The sequence below is a fragment of the Balaenoptera borealis genome (assembly GCF_965194805.1).
Source record: "Balaenoptera borealis genome assembly, chromosome: X".
Classification (NCBI taxonomy): Eukaryota; Metazoa; Chordata; class Mammalia; order Artiodactyla; family Balaenopteridae; genus Balaenoptera; species Balaenoptera borealis.
In genome coordinates, this window is record NC_138881.1 from 128176994 (window position 1) to 128200229 (window position 23236).

Sequence of the window (23236 nt, forward strand, 5' to 3'; positions counted from 1 at the left end):
TACCTGACCTCTCAGGAGCCTCCGGCACTACAGACCCTGCCTGCATCGTACCTGACCTCTCAGGAGCCTCCAGCACTACAGACCCTGTCTGCATCGTACCTGACCTCTCAGGAGCCTCCGGCACTACAGACCATGCCTGCATAGTACCTGACCTCTCAGGAGCCTCCAGCACTACAGACCCTGCCTGCATCGTACCTAACCTCTCAGGAGCCTCCAGCACTACAGACCCTGTCTGCATCTTACCTGGCCTCTCAGGAGCCTCCAGCACTACAGACCATGTCTGCATCGTACCTGACTTCTCAGGAGCCTCCAGCACTACAGAACCTGTCTGCATCGTACCTGACCTCTAAGGAGCCTCCAGCACTACAGACCCTGCCTGCATCGTACCTCGCCTCTCAGGAGCCTCCAGCACTACAGACCCTGCCTGCATCTTACCTGGCCTCTCAGGAGCCTCCAGCACTACGGACCCTGTCTGCATCGTACCTGGCCTCTCAGAAGACTCCAGCACTACAGACACTGCCTGCATCATACCTGACCTGTCAGGAGCCTCCAGCACTACAGACCCTGCCTGCATCATACCTGGCCTCTCAGGAGCCTCCAGCACTACAGACCCTGCCTGCATCGTACCTGACCTCTCAGGAGCCTCCAGCACTACAGACCATGTCTGCATCGTACCTGACCTCTCAGGAGCCTCCAGCACTACAGACCATGTCTGCATCGTACCTGACCTCTCAGGAGCCTCCAGCACTATAGACCCTGTCTGCATCGTACCTGGCCTCTCAAGAGACTTCAGCACTACAGACCCTGCCTGCATCGTACCTGACCTCTCAGGAGCCTCCAGCACTACAGACCCTGCCTGCATCGTACCTGGCCTCTCAAGAGACTTCAGCACTACAGACCCTGCCTGCATCGTACCTGACCTCTCAGGAGCCTCCAGCACTACAGACCCTGCCTGCATCGTACCTGACCTCTCAGGTGCCTCCAGCACTACAGACCCTGTCTGCATCGTACCTGGCCTCTCAGTTGCCTCCAGCACTACAGACCAGCCGTCTCACTGAACGCTGCTGACCCTGCCTAGGCCGCTTCTGCTGGGCGGCGCACCTAGACTGAGTCCTGGGCCTCGGGCCACACTCCTCCTCATCTGCCCCCTCCACAGGGAACCAGCATATGGTCCCACTGTGTCAGTCTGATGTGCTTGATGCTAACCACGCTTCTCTCTCTCTATTCTTCACCTCCGCTGGAAGGGCAGGCTCACATACCCTGGCAGGCTTCAAACTAGAAGATGAACATCTTGAGGTAAACAAAGACCATCCAAGGGGCACATGGCTGTGGCTGGTCTCAACGTCAAGATCCTTGACTCCCATGTCCGTCTGCCAGCAAAAGGGCCCAGGGCCTACTTCCCGCTGTCTCCCTGATAATCGCCTCCCAGTCACTGACTGCCGAAAGGCGCTCTCTCACCCTCATCGGGTCCTTCAGTTGGGCAACACCCTGGAGTGTAAGAGCTCCGGATCAAAACAGAAAGGACAATTCGAAATAATCATAGCAGCCTTGAGAAACTACAGAACTCAAAAGATTGGATAACAAATTCTTTTTTAAGTCAGGGGTTTTCCAATTCTTTTAACAAAACTGAAAGAGAACCTAATGTAACTGTCAACCCTTTACAAATAATTTTCCACCAACAACTTAACATGAAAGATCACTGTGTGATTTTTGGCTTATAACTGGGAAGGAATTCAAATGAATTGAATGATGTTGCCACAACAAAACTCTTTCCCTTCCCATCACCTTATTTATGTAAACAAGGTTTCTTGGCACTTACATCATTAAAATACGAATAGATTTTGTTCTGAAGCTTGTCTCATTCTAGCTTTAAGTGTACTTAACCAATGCTACACAAGCTAATAATTATAACTGTAGCTCAATCTAGAAGAAAACAAATTGTAATGCTCCAAGGCCTACGGACATAAGAAAATTTTTAAAAACTGTCAATGTATATGCATATTTTTATTGCAGAAAAGAACTGTCAACAAAAGGCTTTCATGCATAAATATATTTGGGGAAGCAGAACGGAAATAAGAATTCAAGTAGAAAAACGGATTTAATTTCTGACAAAGAGAGCCTTCATGTAATTGGATGATTTGAGTGTTAAAGTGTCACAAATTTCAATATACGGGAAATTATATCCTTTGCATCTACTTAAATCTGTGATGAAAAATTTAGATGTTAACTTAAAGCTAGGCAGAAAAAGATCTAGTTTAGAAAAACACATTCAGCAGTTTGGAAAGCAAACACATTTGGAGATAAATGATCTATCCTCTAAGCTACCTGGCACCCCCATCCCCAGTCTAACAGGTACCCTGACCCCCCTACCCCAGGGCCCAAAGAGAGCTCCTGACTGCGTTCCCCAAACCCATTCCTCCCCCAGTCTTGTCCCTCTCAGGAAGCAACACTCCTCCGCTCCCAGGTGCTCTGGCCTCTGCCCTAGCGCCAGCCTTGGTTCCTGCCCTGACACCTACCCCATGGCATCCTGCCGACTCTCCCGGCAAAGCAGATTCTGGATGAGTCTGCTCCTCTCCAACCCCACAGCTGCTGCCCTGGTCCAAGTCGCCATCTCCTGTCACCTCCCCCGCTCCCCCCAGCAAGCTGTTCTCCACAGCGGCCCTCCCTTCTGCTCCCTGAACAGCTCAGATTTGGGCGTGCCACAGAGCTAGCTGGGCCCCCTGCTGGGAATACCGTCCCCCAAAGATCTGCGCATGACTGACTCCTTGTCACTTAAGTCTCAGCTTAAACGTCACGTCCTCTGAGACCTTGCTGCTGACTGGCCCTAGTCACGCTATCACTGTAGTCACCAGTTTCACCTGGTAGCCCTGGATGCTACCCACTTGCTGGCTGCTGCTTTATTCGTTGCCTTCAGTTGCTGACTGAAAGAATCAATGAGTTAGGAAGCAAGCTTTTTGATAGGTGGCTCAATTCAGAAAATTATGAATTGTATTTTTTTTCCATTCAAAATGGAAACAGCTTAGCTTAATGAGACCCACAGAAAAATGTACATATTCTTACAATTGCAATGACCTACTTTACTGAACAGGGGGGCTTAAATTCCAACACTGACAGGGCCAGGGAAGCACCGTGAACAAATGAGCGGGCCAGCAGGACGCAGGGACATGGTGAGCTGGCTGTGGACCCCCATCTAAATGGGGCCCCTGCTTGGCTCCAGCTAACTGGTGGCAGGAAGGAAGGAATGTCGTCCCAGTGTTGCCAGATCTTCCCATTCTTCAAGAGAATCCAGAAATTTGGATTCCATATAAAATTTCCTGACTTTTAAAAGCTGGCAACTGGGACTTCCCCGGCGGTCCAGTGGTTAAGACTCCGTGTTTCCAACACAGGGGGGCGCGGGTTCGATCCCTGGTCGGGGAACTAAGATCCCACATGCCACATGGTACAGGCAAAAAAAAAAAAAAAGAAAAAAGAAAAAAAAAGCTGGCAACTAATTTAAAATATCTGTAAATACTACTTGTTCCAAATACAATCTCTCTGGTGGTCACGTAAGGCCTGCTGGCCCATAGATTTCTGGCCAGTGCTGTTTCTGGCCTCTACGATGCGAAGGTACATGTGCGCTGGCCTCTGCAGTGGCACAGAGCTTTACAAGTCAAGGCGTTTACTTGCACAAACTCCTTTCTCTCTCTCGAGGGGAGTGTGTGCGGATATGTGCATGCATAAGGGACTCCTGCGCTAATGTCATCCTGGGAAGAGACTGAAGCACAGATAAGCAGAACAGCTCTACCTAAGGCCACAGCACTACTGACATTCTTGAGGCTGCAATTAGGGCAACATTTGAATATCTAGGATCTATTAGGCCCCATGCAACAAGGTGGAGAGAAAAACCACAGTCCCTTGTAGCTTTCAATCTATTGGCCTCTGGGATGTTGTAGGATTGCCTGGTTGTGGGATGGGCAGGGCAGGAAGAGTGGGGTCACCTAGAGCTACCAGGGAGCTGGGCATGCTTTAGGCCTGGAGACCTGAGGGCAGATGGCTGGAGCCCCTCCCTGCGGTCCTGGAAGTCACCCCTCAGACTCTGCCTGGTTGCTCTGTACTTGTTTCCCCCGACACTTTTTTCCTCCAGTTCCTTTGCTTTTATAAGTGGAAAGAAAAACTGCAACACAGCGCAGCCCTCCTATGTCTGGTGGGCCACTGTTTGTCAATGAGAAGACTCAAGATGGATGTCCCCAGCACACACACCATGTTTTGCTCAGCAGTACAACACTCAGCGAAGCGCTCAGGGTGTTCCTTCTTGAATATCTCAGAGAAGGTGGAGTTCTTGCTGTCACCGTGCAGCACAACGACTCTGTCATTTGCATGGCCCAGCTTAGCCAGGGCCAAACCACATGCTTTCCGAGTAGCTATCTGGAAGTTAAACAGTAGAGTTTCTTAGAATGGGTTTAGAAGGAAGGTGAATTGGTAGAATTATAAACTGTCATCTACCTTAATGAAGAAAGCAAATTTGTGATTCACCAATAATCTCCTTTAGGGTCATAAAAAAGGACTGCTAGCCAATTTTAAATCCATACTTGGCTCACTGGGTATCAATTTCCCCCAAATAAATTTATTCTTCTGTCCCATTCCTATAGTTGATTTAAAAATTTACATTTCCCAAAATGCAAATGCCTCTGTGAGTGTTTAACTACAAGACTGATAATACTCACTGTAAATATTAAAATGTAGAACTTTAGAAACGTAATACAAATAATAAACAATTCCATTAGGATACTGTTTGAGATTGGACTCAATCTATGGATTAATTTAGGGGAGAACTGACATCCTTACAATATTGAGTTTTTCTATTAAAAAAAACAAGGCTTGGCATTTCCTCAAAGAGTTAAGCAGAATTACTACGACCCAGCAATTCTACTCCCAGGCATATACCCAAGAGAAAAATACATCTATACGAAAGGTTGTACACAAATGTTCATTGCAGCATTATTCACAATAGCCAAAAGGTAGAAACAACCCAAATGTCCAGCAACAGGTGAATGGATAAATAAAACATATGATATACCCATAAAATGGAGTACTGCCACCACACGGATGAACCTCGAGAACACAGTGCTAAGTGAAATAAGCCAGACTCAAAACTTTGCATATTATATGATCCCATTTACATGAAATGTCTGGAATAGGCAAATCCACAGGCACAGAAAGTAGATTAGCAGTTACTAGGGGCTGGGTGGGAATAGAGAGTAACTGCTAATGGGTATAGGGTTTCTCTTTGGGATGACGGAAATGTTGTAAGATTGAGTGTGGTGATGGTTGCACAACTCTTGGCAGTATGCTAAAAACCATTGAATTGTACATTTCAAATGGGTAGATTATATAGAAATCTATAGCTTTATATAGCTTTATTATCTCAATAAAGCTGTTATTTAAAAAAAAACAAGGTTTGCCTCCGCATTTGTCTTTGTCCATTCATCTAAACACTCCTAAAAATATTTTTTAAAACAGGCAATTCATGTAGTTGAGTACAAAAGTCAGGTTATGAAAGGATATCGAGTGAAAAGGCCATCTTCCTCCTGCTCTCCCAGTTCCTCTCCCCAGAGGTAAGGGAAATGACAGGTTTGCGTGGCATCCTTTTGGCAATGGTCTACTCACAAATACTTGGTGAGCATCTCATGCATGCAAGGCATGTGAGCTTCTTTTAGGGCTATAGTTTCATAAGTATCTTAACATAGACCTTATATACTTAAGTTTATTTTTAGTTATTTTAGTTTTTATTGCCATTGTAAAAGGGATAATCTCTCCATTTTATTAATATAAGAATCAATCTTTGTATATTAGTTTTGCTACAAGTTCTCGTTCTGGACTCCTCTTATTTCTAACCATTTTCTGTCGATTCTCTTGGGCTTTCCAGACATACAACCCTACCACCTGCAAATAGGCTTGCCTTTTCATCGTCAGGACTGAGTCTTTAATTGTTAATGATCATAATTTCCCCCCTCCTAATACTGGGGAATGATATGCATTACTAATTTGAACTTCACTGATTCATATACCTCTTTAAGGTACTGAGGTGAGACCAGCGAACATTTTATTTAGAATTTTTACGTCAATATTCATAAGTGAGGTTGGCCTGTAGTTTTTTTCCTTTGGGCTAGCATTATAACATTTCGGCTTCATAAATGGCTTTTTCCATATTCAAGAAGGTTTGAAATAGCCTAGGAATTAACCCATTCCTTGAAGGTTAAAATTAAGTCACTCTTGCAACTTAGTGAGCCTGGCACTTTGGAGGTACAACTCTTGGACAGTTTTCTCAAATTTTTCTATGGCTGTTGATCTACTTAAGTGTTTTGTGTCTTTTTAGTCAATTTTGGTATTTTATGTATTCCTAAAAGAGGTCCTTTTTTTTTTTTTTTTACAGGTTTTCATACCAATTAGCATAGTTTTCTCAAAATTCTGTTTTCCGCATCTGTGGTTATCTCCTCTAGTGACTAATTTTATTCATTTATGATTTTCATCTCTTTAAGTAGGCTAGATAATGGTTTGTCTACTGTATTAGTAATTCAAAGAGCCAACTCTTTGATTTGTGTATTAATGTGACTTCTTGTTCTTTAATTCATTAACTTTTTACGAACTGGCCTGTTTCCTTAATTTTTCCTATTAGTAAAATATATACACTTCTTTCAAAAAATGAAAAGCTCCCATAATCCCACCTACCTTCCAGACATAAACATTTCATCATAATCAATGCTGCAATTGACATTCATTCTATTCTGCACACTTGCACAGGTGTTTCTGTAGGATAAATTCCTGTGAGTTGCACTGCTAGTTTGAAGGGTGTGAACAGCTAAAGTGTTAACACATATTACCAAAGTAGCCTCTGTTTATATGTACTTTTCCCTTATTAATAGCGTTCTTCTGCTTTTAAATTTGTTTTCTAATTTCTCAAATAGTCAATTCATTTATTTTAAACCCATATTTACCAGGCTAAGAAAACGTAAGTAACACTCAAAATGTCCCCAAATAAATAAGTATTTCCTTCCTCCCAGGCTCACCACCTTATTTCCTTAGGTTGTGAAGACCCTGCATACTTTGAATACAAAAATGGTAACAAAAAGCAGAAAGGTTTTATGTTCAGCCTTTAGTGCCTAATTTGTTTCCTTTTTGAAGAACTGGTCTTTGATGAATTGGTGTGTTTCCTTGTGTAATCCAGGGAATAAGCCCAACAGATCAATCCAGCCAGGCCCCCATCCTTTGAGTAGACACAGAAGCAAACAAAAAGTTGCACAGCACTGGACACAAATAAGTAGTGACTGACTGGTAAGAAAATTCAGACCTGAGTTAAGTTTGAAATCAAAGAATAAATATCAGAAACAGTAAAAGAGAAGGTAAATCCATATTTATTGCTTATAATCTTTAGTTAAATACCACATCACCTAACAATTTGTTCATTCCTGGAGATCAGAGTAAACAGAGTCCTCTGTATTTAGGAAAAGCAGAGAAAAAAGCAGTTTGCCTACCATGTCACCAACATTGTAAGCAGGTGGAGAGATCATTTCTATATCTGTGATGTTGATTTGAGGTGAGTCTTCAACAGGGGGTTTTGGGTCAAGCTTCTTCTTGGTCTGTATCTGGCTCTCAATTAGTTTGATAATTGTATCCACTCTTTCTTTTGGCATTGGCCTTTCATGCCAATTTTCTGAATCCTCAACTTCTGCAACCCAATGGATAAAACACATTCATTCCCTAAGTATCTAATGAGCTCCTATTTGGTCATCTGAAAGACATCCAGATGGAAAAGATGTCAGCCACAGAGTAAAAAGCTGGCACAGGGGGCCTGACATGGTACTGCAGTCGCAGGAGACAGCCTTGACAAAGGCCGAGAGGCTCTTGAGGGGGCCACTGGCCCGTGTGCTGGTGAATGGAGGGGAGAGTGAGGGAGATGAGGCTGGACAGGCAGAGCAGACCATGGAGGAGCCTATGGGTATAAGGAGTCTGAGTTCTGTCCAAAGCAAGATGGGAAACCACTGACGGGTTTGGAAGGGGGATGGTGACTGATCAGATCCGTGTTGTAGAAAGATCACCACGGCAGTCATGTGGGGGCTGGCTTGGGGAGACTGCAGTTAGGGAGAGGTGACTGGGCCTGGGCAAGAGAGATGGAGAGGAGCGAACAGACTTGAGACGTACGTCAGGAGCAGAATCAATCAGAATCGATGAAAGACTGGGTATGTGTGTAGGGGGCACATAAGGGAGAGGTGGAGGCAAGGACAATACCCAGGTTTCTGCCAGGAGCAAACTGGTCCAGTCGTCATTTACTGAACGGGGGTACCAGAATAAGACTGTATTTTGAGAAGGGGTCATAGAAGAGTTTTATTCTAAAATGTCAACGCTAAACACACACCAGGGATCACACCTACTGCAACTATTTATACTTGAGATGAACAACTTCAGAGGTCCACTTTGAAATCTGCAAGAAGTTAAGACTTTCAAAACCCCCTCCCTTCCCCGACCCTCAGTTCCACAGTTACCTTTCCCAGAGGCGCTGCTTTACTAGTGGCCTGTGTGTCCTCCCAGGTAGCGTGGGCGCAGGCTAGGGCGCTCGCAGGCACGTACACTCATGTTTACGTATCTGCTCACGCTCAGCCCCCCTCTGGCTCTGCACTCCCGTGGAGATGGCTCCCTGCTGGTCCTCTAACTGAGGGACTATCCTCTCAGCCGCTCCCTTGCGCTCGCTTGCTGGGGGTCTGGGCTCCCTCCCCCTTGCCCTAACCAGACCTGCTATCTACAAGCATGAGAAAGAGCAAGAGCGCTGGGCGCACGTCACAGGCGTAATCACCGTGCGTGCGTGAAGTCAGCTGTCTGCCCAGCTAGCCTAAGCCTCCCTCCACCTCATATGCTAGGCAGAGGTTTTTGACAACCACAAGCAGAAAAGCAACACTTCCTTACGTGGCATGCCGTGGCCCCTGAAGGTCTTGGCAACTATAGCAGTGGGCTTGCTCTTCACTTGAGCCGCCTGCTGGAACACCTGGCACAGTGCCTCCACATCGCAGCCATCCACCACGAAAGTATTCCACCTGTCAACCGAGAAGTGGGCCAGGTTAGAAGGCGAAGGGGGGATGGGGCGGAAAGAAGGTGCCACAAAACAGGACAGTTACCCAAAGGCTTCACAGCGCTTCTGAAAGACGTCTGTGCAGTGCTTGAGGGGCAGGGTGCCTCTGTGGTACAGGCGATTCACGTCAAAGATGGCCACGAGGTTGTCCAGACTGTGGTGGGAAGCAAAGGCCATGGCCTCCCAGACGGAGCCTTCCGAGGACTCGCCACCTCCAAGGAGGCAGAACACCCGGTAGCTGGGGCAAGCCGAGAGACGTTAGGACCGTGCCTGGGGCTCCTCTGGGCAGCTCGAGCAAATATATTTCATGGAGAGAAACAAAGGAGGAGACAGAAGCAGCTGCTTCAGACCTAAGACAATTTTCCCTGTCAACGCTGCCCAAATTCCACAGCTGAGGAAACACAGCTTTAAAAGCTTGGGCCTCACGACATGGGCTGCACCTTTGGCTAGTCTTCTCATTCTAGCTGTAAAAGTAATTTCTACGTTCTTCTGCCACTTCCCTGGGCCCAACGAATAAGAGCGGATGGGGAGAAGGCAGCTCCCTTAAATGCCCAGACATTTACATATATGGTTTCTTGATAAGCTCCATGTTAAGCACTGCCACCTTCTATTTCTGATCTTACAAATTTATATACAATAATAACAATCAAAACATCCTACCTCAGGAGCGTATGTTCTGTTACAAATATTAAACTCCTCCGCAGCAGAAACATGAAATGTTTAAAGCACTAAAACACAACCCAGACCCCCAAAAAATGCTATAAATGAGGTATAAAAAAAGTGATTAACCACAGGATAGGGACTAACAGAGGCAACAGTGAGAGATGAAAAAGGTCAACAGTGGAGGAAGCACAACAAAGTGCCTCCAGAGGGGCCACCTGGGCTGGAACCTGGGACCGAGGGGCTGCAGACTCAGGCACCCTGGGTGAACCATGGGAGTAGAACATGCACACCATCATGGCCAACCCTGAGCCCCTCAGGATCCCCCATCTTGCTGCTCCTACATCAGCAGCACCTGGGCACACACCCCTGCAAGAAAGGCATGGATCTGCCTGTCTTCAGGAAGGTGGACCATTCCAGAAAAAGAGACCTTTGATTAACATGTAGGGGTCCCCAGTGGAAAGGCAAATACACCATCTGTTCACTCTACAGTGAAGCTCACTGAGATATGGGAAACAGGAAGATGTCTCTCTTAGTAAAAACTTGAATCCTAGGACTTCCCTGGTGGTCCAGTGGGTAAGACTCCGCACTCCCAATGCAGGGGGCTCGGGTCTGATCCCTGGTCAGGGAACTAGATCCCACAATGCTGCAGCTAAGACCTTGCATACCACCACTGAAGATCTCGCATGCCGCAACTAAGACCCGGCGCAGCTAGCTAGCTAGCTAAATAAACAAACAAGTAAATAAATAAATGTTTAAAAAAAAACTTAGACTTGAATCCTAATAAACTGTTTTCTTTCTTTTTTAAAATATTTATTTATTTATTTTGGCTGTGCCGGGTCTTAGTTGCAGCATGCGGGATCCTACAGTTGTGGCATGTGGGCTCATAGTTGCAGCATGCGGGCTTCTTACTTGCGGCATGCATGTGGGATCTAGTTATCTGAACAGGGATCGAACCTGGGCCCCCTGCATTGGGAGTGCAGAGTCTTACCCACTGGACCACCAGGGAAGTCCCTAATGAACTGATTTCTATACTGCAGGCAGCACTTAGAACCCAACAGGAGATGCTAGAACCGCTTCATGAAATATGATTTCTTTCTACTCCTTGAGTACTTGGTAACCTGAACTTTTAACACAATCACTGCCTTCCCAAACTAATAAGCGATAAATAAAGCCAAAGTGCTGGGGGTGGGGTGGGGTGGGAACAGTTAAGTGGTTTCTGGGTAAGCGCCTTACCTGGCCTTGTCAAAGTACTTGCCAGTATATGCCATCCCACACGCGACCCCCAGTCCTTCCCCCAGCCATCCAGTTGCCACATTAACAAACGACAGACTCTGTAAGAGAAAGCACCAAATGAATCTACACACCCTCATGTACCTCAAAGTGTCAGATCAACGTCACAAAGACAACAGAGTCACAGGTAATCCATGCAGCTGGTGAGGGCAACTGGAGCTCTGACAACACAGAAGTGGGAAGCTTCTGCACACAGCAGTCTAAACAGAGCCCAAGAGCAAAGCAGAAAAAAACATAAGCAGAAGTCTTGCCATTTCCACAAGACCTTTTATCTAGCTGTACACAGACCAGATGTTCAATGTTTTTGGAGAATATGGACTCTTAAACAGAAACTAGAAACACTGAAGAAGATTTCAATTTCCCTGGTTTGTAAAACTCCAGTCAACTGAGATTTGGGAAGTGGTGATGTAGGAGGTTATGCTAGAAATAAGTCACTTTCTACCACCACTCCATTTATCCCCACTGACCTGCTTGTACGCACAGGCTATCACGGTCCCACGGAGAGAATGTGGCCCTCTGAGGGCCACAAGGTGGTGCCAGTGCCAAAGGTCTGCTGCACTGAGGCCTCACTCACTCCCAAGCTTCTGAAGAGATATCAAACTTATTCAACACTTCTGCTGCCACCATCTTGGCCTGGCCACAAACATCTCTTGCCTCTGTCAGAGCAGTGGCCTCCCTGCTTCCCTCCACAGTCGTTCTCAACACAGCCACCAGGCGGAGCACGATAAAACCGAAGCCCGCCCCTCAATCGCTGCGGAGAACTGTCCAAGGTCTTGTCGTCTAACGTCAAGTAGAGCTCAAGTTCTTGCAGTGGCCTGTTCACTCCAGACCCCCATCACCTCCCACTGCTCCGGGTGCCTGGCCTCCTGGATGTCCTTGGAACACGCCACGCACATGCCTGCCTCAGGGCTTTAGCACGTGTGGCCCCCTCTCCCCCGAGTGCTCAGTGCTTGTGCCTAAATAAGGGCACAGCTCACTCCCTCACACCCTCCAAGTCTCTGCTCAAATGTCAACACCAAGGCTTTCCTGGACCATCTCTTTCACCTAGTACCTGCCCTCCACTTCCCTTGGATCCAGGATACTCAGCCCCATCTGACATGCTATTTCTGGGTTTGTTTCTTGTCTGCCCCCTTCCTCCATTCAGATGTCAGCTCCATTCAGAGACTGGTTTGTGTTGTCACTACCACGGATGAGTGGATGGTACTTGTTAGTCTCAGATCCCTCTCCTGTCTTGCTCCACCCTACTGTTCTGCTCTTCCTGGGGCTCTTGACCTTCCTTAACTTTCTCTACGTGCTTTGTGCCCTCACAGATTTGTTTTGCATCTCTAGCCCCGAGAACTGTCCCACTGAAGTCTCTCTTGACAACATCGCTAGCTTAGTCTTTCTCCCTACAGCTCCTATTTTACGCCTGTAACAAGCTCTGGCTCCCAGGTGCCTTACGTGCCCTTGGAGTGAGCCTGCGCTCTACACTCAGACCAACTCCACTTCCCCCCAGCTTTAACGCAGGGGACAAGTAAGCCCACTTCCATAAGGCTTTGCTCTCTGGGTAAGATGGTGAGGAAAGCCCCGTTCAGGAAGCAAGAGGCTGTAGGATTAATTGAGAAGATTGGTGGGGCATCAGCATGATGTCTGGCATGGTGGAAGCACGCCCACATGGGTTCCCTTTCCTTTCCCAAGAATCCTTTCGCTGTGGGGGGGGACACTCACAACTGAGGGGCCAAGAATAAAGATGCACACAAGCTGCTGAGGGCACCCAGGAAAGAAAGCTTTCTCTTCCAGGTGGTACTTCTCATCTTTGTTCTGACACAAAGTGTGCTTCAAGAACAAATTTACAAGAAGGCTTTTTGGTTACTTCCCAAGCCTCCTTGGCTAAAGAAAACAAAAGAGCTGATAAAACAAAAACTAAGGCCTGGGTGGTGGACGGAGAGATCATGAGCACCTCAGTCAGTGCCATGGCCAGGCCTTAGCAAGCGGCCTCCTCATGCAGCTGTCTACATAGACACTCCTGCCCCGGGAGCACAGATTATGGAGACCCTGGCTTCTCGGCCTCTAGCGAGTCCATTTACTCCATTCCCAACCAGAGCCAAGATGGACTATGCTCCTGAGTGTTTTTTTTTTAAACTAAATTTATTTATTTTATTTATTTTTGGCTGCATTGGGTCTTCGTTGTTGCATGTGGGCTTTGTCTAGTTGCAGTGCACGGGCTTCTCATTGCAGCGGCTTCTCTTGTTGTGGAGCACGGGCTCTAGGCGCACGGGCTTCAGTAGTTGTGGCACGTGGGCTGAGTAGTTGTGGCTCGTGGGCTCCAGAGCGCAGGCTCAGTAGTTGTGGTACACGGGCTTAGTTGCTCCGCAGCATGTGGGATCTTCCCGGACCACGGCTCGAACCCGTGTCCCCTGCATTGGCAGGCGGATTCTTTTATATATATATATATGTATTTTTTTTTTAAATTAATTAATTAATTTACTTATTTTGGGCTGTGTTGGGTCTTCGTTTCTGTGCGAGGGCTTTCTCTAGTTGTGGCAAGCGGGGGCCACTCTTCATCGCGGTGCGCGGGCCTCTCACTATCGCGGCCTCTCTTGTTGCGGAGCACGGGCTCCAGACGCGCAGGCTCAGTAGCTGTGGCACACGGGCTTCGTTGCTCCGCGGCATGTGGGATCCTCCCAGACCAGGGCTCGAACCCGTGTCCCCCTGTATTGGCAGGCAGATTCTCAACCACTGCGCCACCAGGGAAGCCCAGCAGGTGGATTCTTTACCACTTCGCCACCAGGGAAGTCCCCTGAATGTTTTTTCTTGTCTTCAAACTTTATCTGCTGCGTAAGCCTGATGAACACACAAATCTGGCAAATGAGTAGAGCCCAGCCTGAGGCTACACGCCAGAAAGTCTCTCTATCCCTCTAAGGCCAATGACTCTGATTATATGATAGCAGCGGTTATGGGATAGTCTAGGCATCTTTTTTTTTTTTTTTTTGGCTGTGCTGCGCGGCTTGCGGAATCTTGGTTCCCTGACCGGGGATTGAACCCAGGCTCCCAACAGTGAAAGCGTGGAGTCCTAACCACTGGACCACCAGGGAATTCCCACATCTTTCCCTTTTTTAAAGTAAAGCTCTAAACACCCATACTTTGTTTGTACACCTATAGTTATTCAGTTTTTATGATGAAGGAAATTCAAGCTTACAGAAAAGTTGTACGAATAGTACAATGAAGTTCCATATACTCTTTACCTAAATTTGTCAACTATTACTAATGGACTTCGTTTGCTTCATCTCTCTTCCTCTACACACACGTTTTATTTATCCTTTGCCAAACCTCATTTGAGATTATGTTTTAGACACCAAGGCAAGGATCATTAACTACGGCTCCAGGTACTCTGCCTATACTCTGCCTTTGTCTTTACTTCCCGCTGCCCAGATTTGGGGTTTCTATTTGCACATGTCGTTCTACCAGTTGAGCTTTAAATGCTTTGCTCAGAATACAGCAAACTTTCAGACAGCATCAAAAGAGCTGCTTGTTCTTCTAGATCGACCTTGCTTTTAATATTTCTTTTCTTTCCTGTCCCCCAGTGTCATGAGGTTATCTCGTACTATAGCTAGCCTAATGAGAAACTCCTTATTGGTATCAGGTCAGATATGCAGAGAAATGGAAGAGAAAGCTGACTGACGGGTGGGACATCCCTCCAAATCAAGCTCAACGCCCCTCGAGCTCAACAAGTTGGATTCACTCATGTGGCCCTCCTCTACCCAGGTGGCAGAGGATCGGAGCAGCATGACCCTGACAAGGGGGGCTTTAGTGCTAGGTGGGGTAAAGTGAGGCACCATCAAAGGAAAAGAAGGACTGCCAGCTGCCGCAAGTCATCCTTCCCACCACGCAGTCCTCACTAGAACACCTTTTAGATCTTTATGAGGTGCCATGGTCTGAATGTTTGTGCCCCCTCCCCAAAATCCATTATGTTGAAAACCTAATGCCCAAGGTGATAGTATTAGGAGGTAGTGGTCTTTGGGCAGTGATTAGGTCATGAGGGCAGAACCCTGAAGAGTGGGGTTAATGCCCTTATAAAAGAGAGACCATTTCTCCTTACATCACACGAGGATACAGTGAGAAGTCTGCCACCAGGAACAGGGCCCTCACCAGAACATGACCATGCTGGTGCCTTGATCTTAGACTTCTAGCCTCCAGAACTGTGAGAAATAAATTTCTATTGTTTATAAGCCACCCAGTCTTTGATGTTTTATTATATCAGCCTGAACAGATGAAGACATGAGGCAAAGAGAGAAGCACCAAAAGGATAAACAGAGGCCATTTCAGGTCTTGTTGCCACATGGTGGCTTTTTAAATGAGTTCAGGAACCAAGTGTCTGAGCATGGGTTCCCATGCCAGCTTACCTTGGAGAGGACGAATCTGTCATTGTTCGGGTTCTCCGGGTCCATCTGTTTATACCTCATGATGTAGAAAAACAGCACAGACATGATCTCAGCAGCACTGCTGCACACTGTGGGGTGGCTGAAAGACATGGCACAGGTCGTTTCTCACAGGCAAGTGACTCACCAGGGACACACACAGTGCATGAGGAGGCCTTTCAGCACATGGTCTCCTCAAACTGGAAGCAGCAGTCATTTCTGCCAGTCCTGAAAGAATCCAGCCAAGGGAAAGGGATGCTGGGCCACTGCCCGCCAAGTTCACAGCTTGTAAGGATGCTTTCAGGCCCAGGAACCTCACAACTCCTCTCCCTGTAGGGAGCAAGACCTCACAGACCAGCCCCCTTCTATCAGTGGAGCACTGGCATACTTGGGGAAGTTCGCCTGGTGACTCTGTAAGCATTTGAGTGTCATTTCACTTGTTTGAATTCACCTGTGATATCATTAATCAGAAATTTCACAAAGCAGAAATAAACCCACACGTATGTGGTCAACTAATTTTTGATGAGGGAGCCAAGAATACTCAACGCAGAAAAAACAGTCTCTTCAACAAGTGATACAGGAAAAATTGGATATTCACATGTAAAAAAATGAAACTGGACACCTACCTTATACCACTCACAGAAATTAACTTGAAATGGATTAAAACTTAAAAGTAAGACCAGAAACCATAAAACTCCTAGAAGAAAAACATAGGCACTACGCTACTTGACCTGAGTCTTAGAGAGGGTTCTTTGAATCGGACACTAAAAGCAAAAGCAAAAAAAAAGCAACAAAAACAACAAACAAAAACCAAGTGGGACTGAACCAAACTCTTCATGGCAGAAGAAACCATCAACAAAATGTAAAAGCAACCTACTGAATAGGAGAAAGTATTTGCAAATCACATATCTGATAATGTGTTTATATGGAAAATATATAAAGAACTCACATAATTCCATAACAAAACAACAAAAAATCCGCTTAAAAATGGGCAAACGATCTGAATAGGCATTTTCCCAAAGAAGACATACAACAGGCACATGAAAAGGTGCTCAACACCATTGATCATCAGGGAAATTGCAAGTCAAAACCACAATGAGATATCCCCTCACACCTATCAGAACGGCTGTCATCAAAAAGATGAGTTAACAAATCTGGCAAAGATGTGGAGAGAAGAGAACCCTTGTGCACTGTTGGTGGGAATGTAAATTAGAGGAGCCACTATGGAAAACAATATGGAGGATCTTAAAAAAAACACCACCATATGATCCAGCAATTCCACTACTGGGCGTATATCTGAAGAAAATGAAAACACTATGTGGAAGAGATATCTGCACCCCTACGTTCACAGCAGCACTATTTACAATAGCCAAGCTATGGAAACAACCGAAGTGTCTGATAGATGAATGGACAAAGGAGATGTGGTACAGATATATAATGGAACATAGTTCAGGCACAAAAAGGAAATTCTGCCATTTATGACAACATGGATGGGCCTTGAGAACATTATGCTAGATGAAGTAACTCACAGAAAAAGAAATACTGTATTATTACACTGTGGAATCTAAAAAAAAAACCCAAACCCAAACTCACAGAAAAAGAGATCACCAGATTTGTGGTTACCAAAGGTGGGGGTTGAGGGGATGAGGAACTGGATGAAGGTGTCGAAAGTTACAAACTTCCAGATATAAAATAAATAAATACAGGGCTTCCCTGGTGGCGCAGTGGTTAAGAATCCGCCTGCCAATGCAGGGGACACGGGTTCGAGCCCTGGTCTGGGAGGATCCCACAGGCCGCGGAGCAACTAGGCCCGTGCGCCACAACTACTGAGCCTGCGCTCTAGAGCCCGTGAGCCACAACTGCTGAGCCCGCGGGCCACAACTACTGAAGCCCGTGCACCTAGAGCCCGTGCTCCACAACAAGAGAAGGCACCGCAATGAGAGGCCCGCGCACCGCAACGAAGAGCAGCCCCCGCTCGCCGTAACTAGAGAAAGCCCGCACGCGGCTACGAAGACCCAATGCAGCCAAAAATAAATAAATAAATAAATTTAAAAATAAAAAAAGTATTAGGACATGCAGCTGGTGTGTAGTCTAGCACTCGCATGCTTGGCTTGGACCTACTACTGACCTGCATTTCATGGGTTTTGATGCCAGAAATGCCCTGACAGGAGGTGCAGGACAGACTCCATAAGCTTAGGGAGAGAGGAATTTGAGAGTAGATTCATCATATCCAGCCTGAACACTCCACCCCCCAACTGTGTTCCAGGGATAGGTCCAGAAGCAGCTCTTTCCAGCAAGGCGCTGAGAGAGCCATTAGAGCAGGAACACCAGCGTAAGGGCTGAGGACCAGCCGGAGCCAAGGCCCCGACCCCAAGGAACAATCTGGCATGTTCCAGGAAAAGCAAGAATGGCGGGCTGGAGGCAAGCGAGCAAGGCGCAGAAAATGAGCCTCTAAGCAGGAAATAGTTGGGCAGCCTGCTACAGGACTGCTTGATGCGTATAACCCTAAACCGTCTAGTTCTGGGAGCAAAAACCTGACTTGAGTTGCCCCCGTGGAGAGTCACACCTTCTCACCCAGTTTCCAGACCCAGAGCCCCCCTGATGGAAGGGGAGGCCGTGTTCCCTGGGAAGGACCTTGTTGCAGCATTGCTGGAAGTGCACACCGCAAATCTTCCCAAGCCCTCCTAAAGGACCCATTCACTAAAGTGACAGGTCGTCCTGGAGAAGAACAGGTGTGTCACACCTGTCGAGTGACATGGGGAAGACTTTGTTACCTTCTTGCTGTCCCCACCTCTAGAAGCGTGGGCACCTCTGGCGGATACTTAGATCCCTGGTGGTATGGGTACTAGCTCTGGACACTTCTCTGGCAGCTATCCTTGGGCAGGCGGGGGAAGGATCCGTGCTTTATCTTAGAACATCTCAGAGGCACACTCAGGAGGCGCTGGAATTCAGTGGGCGGGGAGAGAACTGTGTGTGGGGGTGGGTGCCACATTCTGGGCCGTGGGAGGGTGGAAGCTCCCAGGAGTACAGATCAAGGCAGCTCTGAGAGGCCAGGACTGGGGCCCAGCCGGACAAGGAGTGACAGTGCTCGTTTGCCATCTGGGTGGGGTCGCCACTTTCCTCTTCCCCTTCTCCAAGTCACCCTGGGGAGCACAACGTCTCTTTTCTCTGCCGGGTCAGGGTGGGCCCAACGGTGCTCACGGGGTCTCCTGAGCCCTGGATCTTGGGGGCGGCTTTTTCTTGGCCTTCCTCGCGGGAGGGCGCAGACCGCCTGGAGCCGACGCAGGCCCCGCCCCGGGTCTCCAGGGAAGGAGGACTTCGCGTATAGCTCGCAAAGAGGGCTCAGAACTCTTCGGTTATGGCCGGGGGGCTGCGGAGGCGGGGCGAGGGCGGGCCTCCCGCTCCGGCCTCCCGGTCGACAAAGGAACGCGCGCAGAGCCTCCAGCAGGGCGCCTCCGTGTTGGGCTCTGGCGCGCAGGGGAATGTAGAGAGGGCTTGTCCCAGGCTCCGCCATGCCCGAGAACACGCGCGCAGCCGCCGTAAGCCCCATTCGGCATTTTCCTTCTTTCAACTCTAGGAACATACGTCTTTCATAGTTACGGCAAAGCCTCGGGCAAGAGTACTACGCCCAAAATGGCCAGCCGGAAGCCGGCTTCTCTCGCCGATGTGGCGAAGCCCCATTCGCCAGCTGGCCGCCTGCGGTAGGGGACCCACCCGCCCCCCCGCTCTGCGCTTGTCCCCAGCCACTCCCGCACGCAGGCGCAGAGCACCTCTGTGACTACGGTCCGGAAGTCTGACAGAGTGTCTATCCGCCCTCACCCGGACTCTATGGTTCCTACGCGTGAAGATTAGACCGCCTATATAAGGCCTGCGCAGGCGTAAGAGCATCTCTTTCCGTTCGGCGCGGTGAGTAGTCGATGTTTGCGGCTCGTGCGTTGCCCTTGCCATTTCACTTTCCTAGTTTGAAGTCTGTCTTCGACTGGTTTTCCGACCTTGTATGTTTTGTTTCAGCCACTGAAGATCTTGGTGTCGCCATGGGCCGCCGCCCCGCCCGTTGGTGAGTGCCTGTTTCGCTGCTGGGGAAAGGGAGGGAGAATTGCATTTGGCTGCTAAAAGCAGTCGTGGGGTGGGGTCTCCCTAGTGCGGCTTTCCTGTCCTGGGAACGGACTCCGCTTATTCCCCAAGAACTTGCAGGTCGCTTTTGGTCTTTGTTTGTACCATTTGGTTTTAAAAATTCATGCTGGTGTTTACCGCTTCCCCCTTTTTGTTGGAGTGGCTGGTTGACCCAGGTCTGCATATGTTAGCCCCAGTTTAGGACTACAAGCGACGTCCGCCTTGCGTCCCGCGTTCAGAGCTGAAAAGTCGCTTGCCTTTTAGGTTCGGTGCCCTCAGGGCCTTTGTGTCCCATTCCCGTTTTATTTCTAGGCGACGTGCCGTGTGGGCTCCTCGGACGCCAAGGGCAGTCCCAGAAAAGCGTGTTCAGCCGCCTCGTGTGCCCTGCAGGGGGCGCCCTTCACGAGGCTTGGAGGCCGACTTAATGCCACGTGCCCAAAGGTCTTTAGGTGGATGGCATGAAGTGTGTTACTCTTACGTGGTATTTAAATTGAGAAAGTCCGTTTCAGGATGTTAGCCTTATAGGAAGTTGAAAACACAACAGGGCATAGAGTGGTTTTTTTGTGTTTTTTTGTTTTTTTTACTTTTATAAGCTCCTAGCATAGCTATCCTAATTTCTGGCCGCATCTTGTTTTAGCACCAATTTCCAGGAATGAAGACCAAACTTAGAGATGACATGTGTCGTCTCCCCCTCTCCCAACGCCCCTTTGGTCGTAGATTGAGGAAGCACTCAAAGTGCCTATTGTGGAGTTCACTTGTGAATCCCTGCTAACTTGGGTTCCCCCCCTTCCCCGCAGTTATCGGTATTGTAAGAACAAGCCGTACCCAAAGTCTCGCTTCTGCCGAGGTGTCCCCGGTAAGTGGTGGGAAAGCTCCCAAACCGGTTTGGCTGCACTGACCCAGTTGCTATGGCACACCCACACACTAACCAGTTTTTTTTCAGATGCTAAAATCCGCATCTTTGACCTGGGGCGGAAGAAGGCAAAAGTGGATGAGTTCCCACTCTGTGGCCACATGGTGTCGGATGAGTACGAGCAGCTGTCCTCTGAAGGTGAGGCAGGTTTCCTTGTTAACCATTCCTGGGCCCTTGTATGTGCTCCCCCAGCCAGACCTAGAGCTCGCTGCACTGGAATTACCAGGTCATTAATCACGAGCACCCAATCATGAGCCTCTTTACTAAACTCACGCAGCCACTACAGGTGTTCCCAGAGAACCCATGGTAAGTGCTTCTGTGCCATTTTGTCTCACTCTGCTGCCTCCCCCACCCCAATAGCCCTGGAGGCTGCCCGTATTTGTGCCAACAAGTACATGGTGAAAAGCTGTGGCAAAGATGGTTTTCACATCCGAGTGCGGCTCCACCCCTTCCACGTCATCCGCATCAACAAGATGTTGTCCTGTGCTGGAGCTGATAGGTGAGCTGGGTCCTGAGACTCCTGGCCTTTTCAGATGTTTTCCCATATCTTAAAGCCTGGGCTTGATTATTTTTTCCATCAGTCAGGGCAAAGAGGTGGCCTCACAAAGACTCAACCACCCATAGCAAAGCCAGGCCAAAGAGCTAGCAAGTGGACTTCAGGGGACACTGAACAACCCAGAGTCCCAGAGACAAACACAAAAGGCGTCATGGCCCTGGGCAACAGGTAGAGGGAGCTGCTGCTGCGGGAGTAGCTCTTCTTTGAGCCTCATGACATAACCTGCAGGCAGGCAGGTTGCTGCCGTGGTCACAGGTTGGATGGCTTTCAGATGAGCCCAGTAGCACCTTGCAGGGACTCTAGCTAGTCTGTTTGGGGTACTCTGTGTCCTTTGCAGCCAGTTAAGCCGACCGTGCTCTTCTCCCCGTGGGGGCCCGGTGTGCAGTGGCTGCAGACAGCAGCCTCCTGGGTAGTGTATGCAGCCTGTTGCCTGTGTGGGTTGCCCTAAGGGACCTTGGAGACAGCCCTTTCCCGTGGACATTAATGACTGGCATGCTGTCCCCAATCTAGACTCCAGACAGGTATGCGCGGTGCCTTTGGAAAGCCCCAGGGCACAGTGGCCAGGGTCCACATTGGCCAGGTCATAATGTCCATCCGCACCAAGCTGCAGAACAAGGAGCATGTGATTGAGGCCCTCCGCAGGGCCAAGTTCAAGTTCCCTGGCCGCCAGAAGGTATGTAGTGCTGCAGCCTTGGTCTCACCTTTCCCTGCTCCTGTCTCCATGTCTCCTGACTCAGCTGTTTCTGTCTTTCTCTAGATCCACATCTCCAAGAAGTGGGGATTTACTAAGTTTAATGCAGATGAATTTGAAAACATGGTGGCAGAAAAGCGGCTCATCCCAGATGGCTGTGGGGTCAAGTACATCCCTAATCGTGGCCCCCTGGACAAATGGCGGGCCCTGCACTCGTGAGAGCCTTGGCGCTGCCCCCTGCCTACCCATGTCCACCAATAAACTCTACTTTCTTGTCCCTGTCTTTGCATCTGGATTCATGGGGGGTGGGGAGCCTCTGGGAGCCCGAGGGTTGCTGTTCCTTCTCTTCAGAAAAAGGCTGACAACTAAGCTGGCCAGTTGGCACTTAGCAGGGCCAGCACCAGGACCAGCACTTGGACCTGCCTTAGATCCCAGGCAGTAGGTTCACGAGTCCCCCTGCATGTGCATGGAGCACTTCCTTAGTAAAGCACCCACCCTGGGTGATGGAAAAGGGTCTCAGGCAGCTGTGGAAGCTCTTCCCCAAGGGTCCCAGACCAGGACAGGAACATTGTTGGACATGGGGAGGAAAGAACCAGACCAGACATGGTTCTGGCTGTATTTTCACCAGTTACTCCTGGAGTAAACATTTGTCCTGGGCCTAACCACATTTCCCTGTCTACAGAGTTGAGAAATCTCGTCACCCCGCCCCATCCTAAGCCTAACCCACTACCCCTTATAGGGCCTCACTCCCAGGGCCCTTTACTCCTGATATCAAGCTCCTATGGCTGAGATAGGGCTTGGCGACAAGAGACCTTTGGGCAAATAGTGTGCAGTGCCCTCTTTGGCCCAGGGGATCCTCGTGTGCTGTCTGACACCAACTGCCAGGGCCACCCTGCTGTAAGAGCAGCTGAGTCCCAGAGCTCTGCACGGTGGGGTGGCCTGAGGCTGTGAGCCCAGGAGAAGACGACCCTAAAGGGATTCGGTTCCAGAGCCCAGCATAGTAGCCGGAGAGCCTTGCTGCAGTCTGGCTGTGACTGAATGCAGCACTCGGCCCCTCAGCCCCTGAGAGGCCTCTTGGCATTTTGTAATCCTTAGTAACTGCCATTTCTAAAGTTTAAAACTACCTTTTAACCTAAAGTAGATGTTTCTAAATTATAAAAACATAACTTGCATTTTAAAAACGGCTTTGATGTCCTGCTAGCCATCTTTTTTTATTTATTTTATTTATGGCTGTGTTGGGTCTTCGTTTCTGTGCGAGGGCTTTCTCCAGTTGTGGCAAGCGGGGGCCACTCTTCATCGCGGTGCGCAGGCCTCTCGCTATCGCGGCCTCTCTTGTTGCGGAGCACAGGCTCCAGACGTGCAGGCTCAGTAGCTGTGGCTCACGGGCCCAGCTGCTCCGCGGCATGTGGGATCTTCCCAGACCAGGGCTCGAACCCGTGTCCCCTGCATTGGCAGGCGGATTCTCAACCACTGCGCCACCAGGGAAGCCCTCCTGCTAGCCATCTTTAATGAG

The 23236-nt window shown here is 48.6% G+C and overlaps 2 protein-coding genes across 3 annotated transcripts in view; one reads left to right on the forward strand and one right to left on the reverse strand.

Annotated features, from left to right (window-relative positions):
- TKTL1 (transketolase like 1) overlaps positions 1-19206 on the reverse strand; it is a 46390-nt gene extending 27184 nt beyond the window's left edge. The window contains exons 1-6 of the mRNA XM_082376278.1: positions 15436-19206; positions 10997-11094; positions 9147-9338; positions 8938-9065; positions 7512-7705; positions 4240-4404 (exon numbers count right to left, since the gene is read on the reverse strand). Of these exons, the coding sequence (XP_082232404.1) occupies positions 4240-4404; positions 7512-7705; positions 8938-9065; positions 9147-9338; positions 10997-11094; positions 15436-15564 (906 nt within the window). The 5' untranslated portion in view covers positions 15565-19206. The remainder of the gene's footprint in view (positions 1-4239; positions 4405-7511; positions 7706-8937; positions 9066-9146; positions 9339-10996; positions 11095-15435) is intronic.
- Positions 19207-19342: 136 nt separating this feature from the next.
- Positions 19343-22000, forward strand: RPL10 (ribosomal protein L10). 2 transcript variants are annotated; one of them, XM_082376291.1, is made up of 6 exons: positions 19343-19507; positions 20361-20419; positions 20507-20614; positions 20837-20975; positions 21543-21705; positions 21790-22000. In XM_082376291.1, exons 1-6 carry the CDS (start codon positions 19368-19370, stop codon positions 21940-21942), a joined length of 762 nt encoding a protein of 253 aa, XP_082232417.1. In that variant the 5' UTR covers positions 19343-19367; the 3' UTR covers positions 21943-22000. The 2 variants fall into 2 exon arrangements, with proteins under 2 accessions (XP_082232417.1, XP_082232418.1); XM_082376292.1 differs by lacking the exon at positions 21790-22000 and having other exon boundaries at positions 21554-21705.
- The last annotated feature ends 1236 nt before the right edge of the window (positions 22001-23236 follow it).

Bases quoted from the DNA above. Each gene is read 5' to 3' on its own strand.
- RPL10 (XM_082376291.1), top strand. From the start codon at position 19,368: ATGTTTGCGGCTCGTGCGTTGCCCTTGCCATTTCACTTTCCTAGTTTG. The intron at 20,976-21,542 runs GTGAGCTGGGTC...TCCCCAATCTAG, and splicing joins TCCTGTGCTGGAGCTGATAG to ACTCCAGACAGGTATGCGCG. The intron at 21,706-21,789 runs GTATGTAGTGCT...GTCTTTCTCTAG, and splicing joins AGTTCCCTGGCCGCCAGAAG to ATCCACATCTCCAAGAAGTG.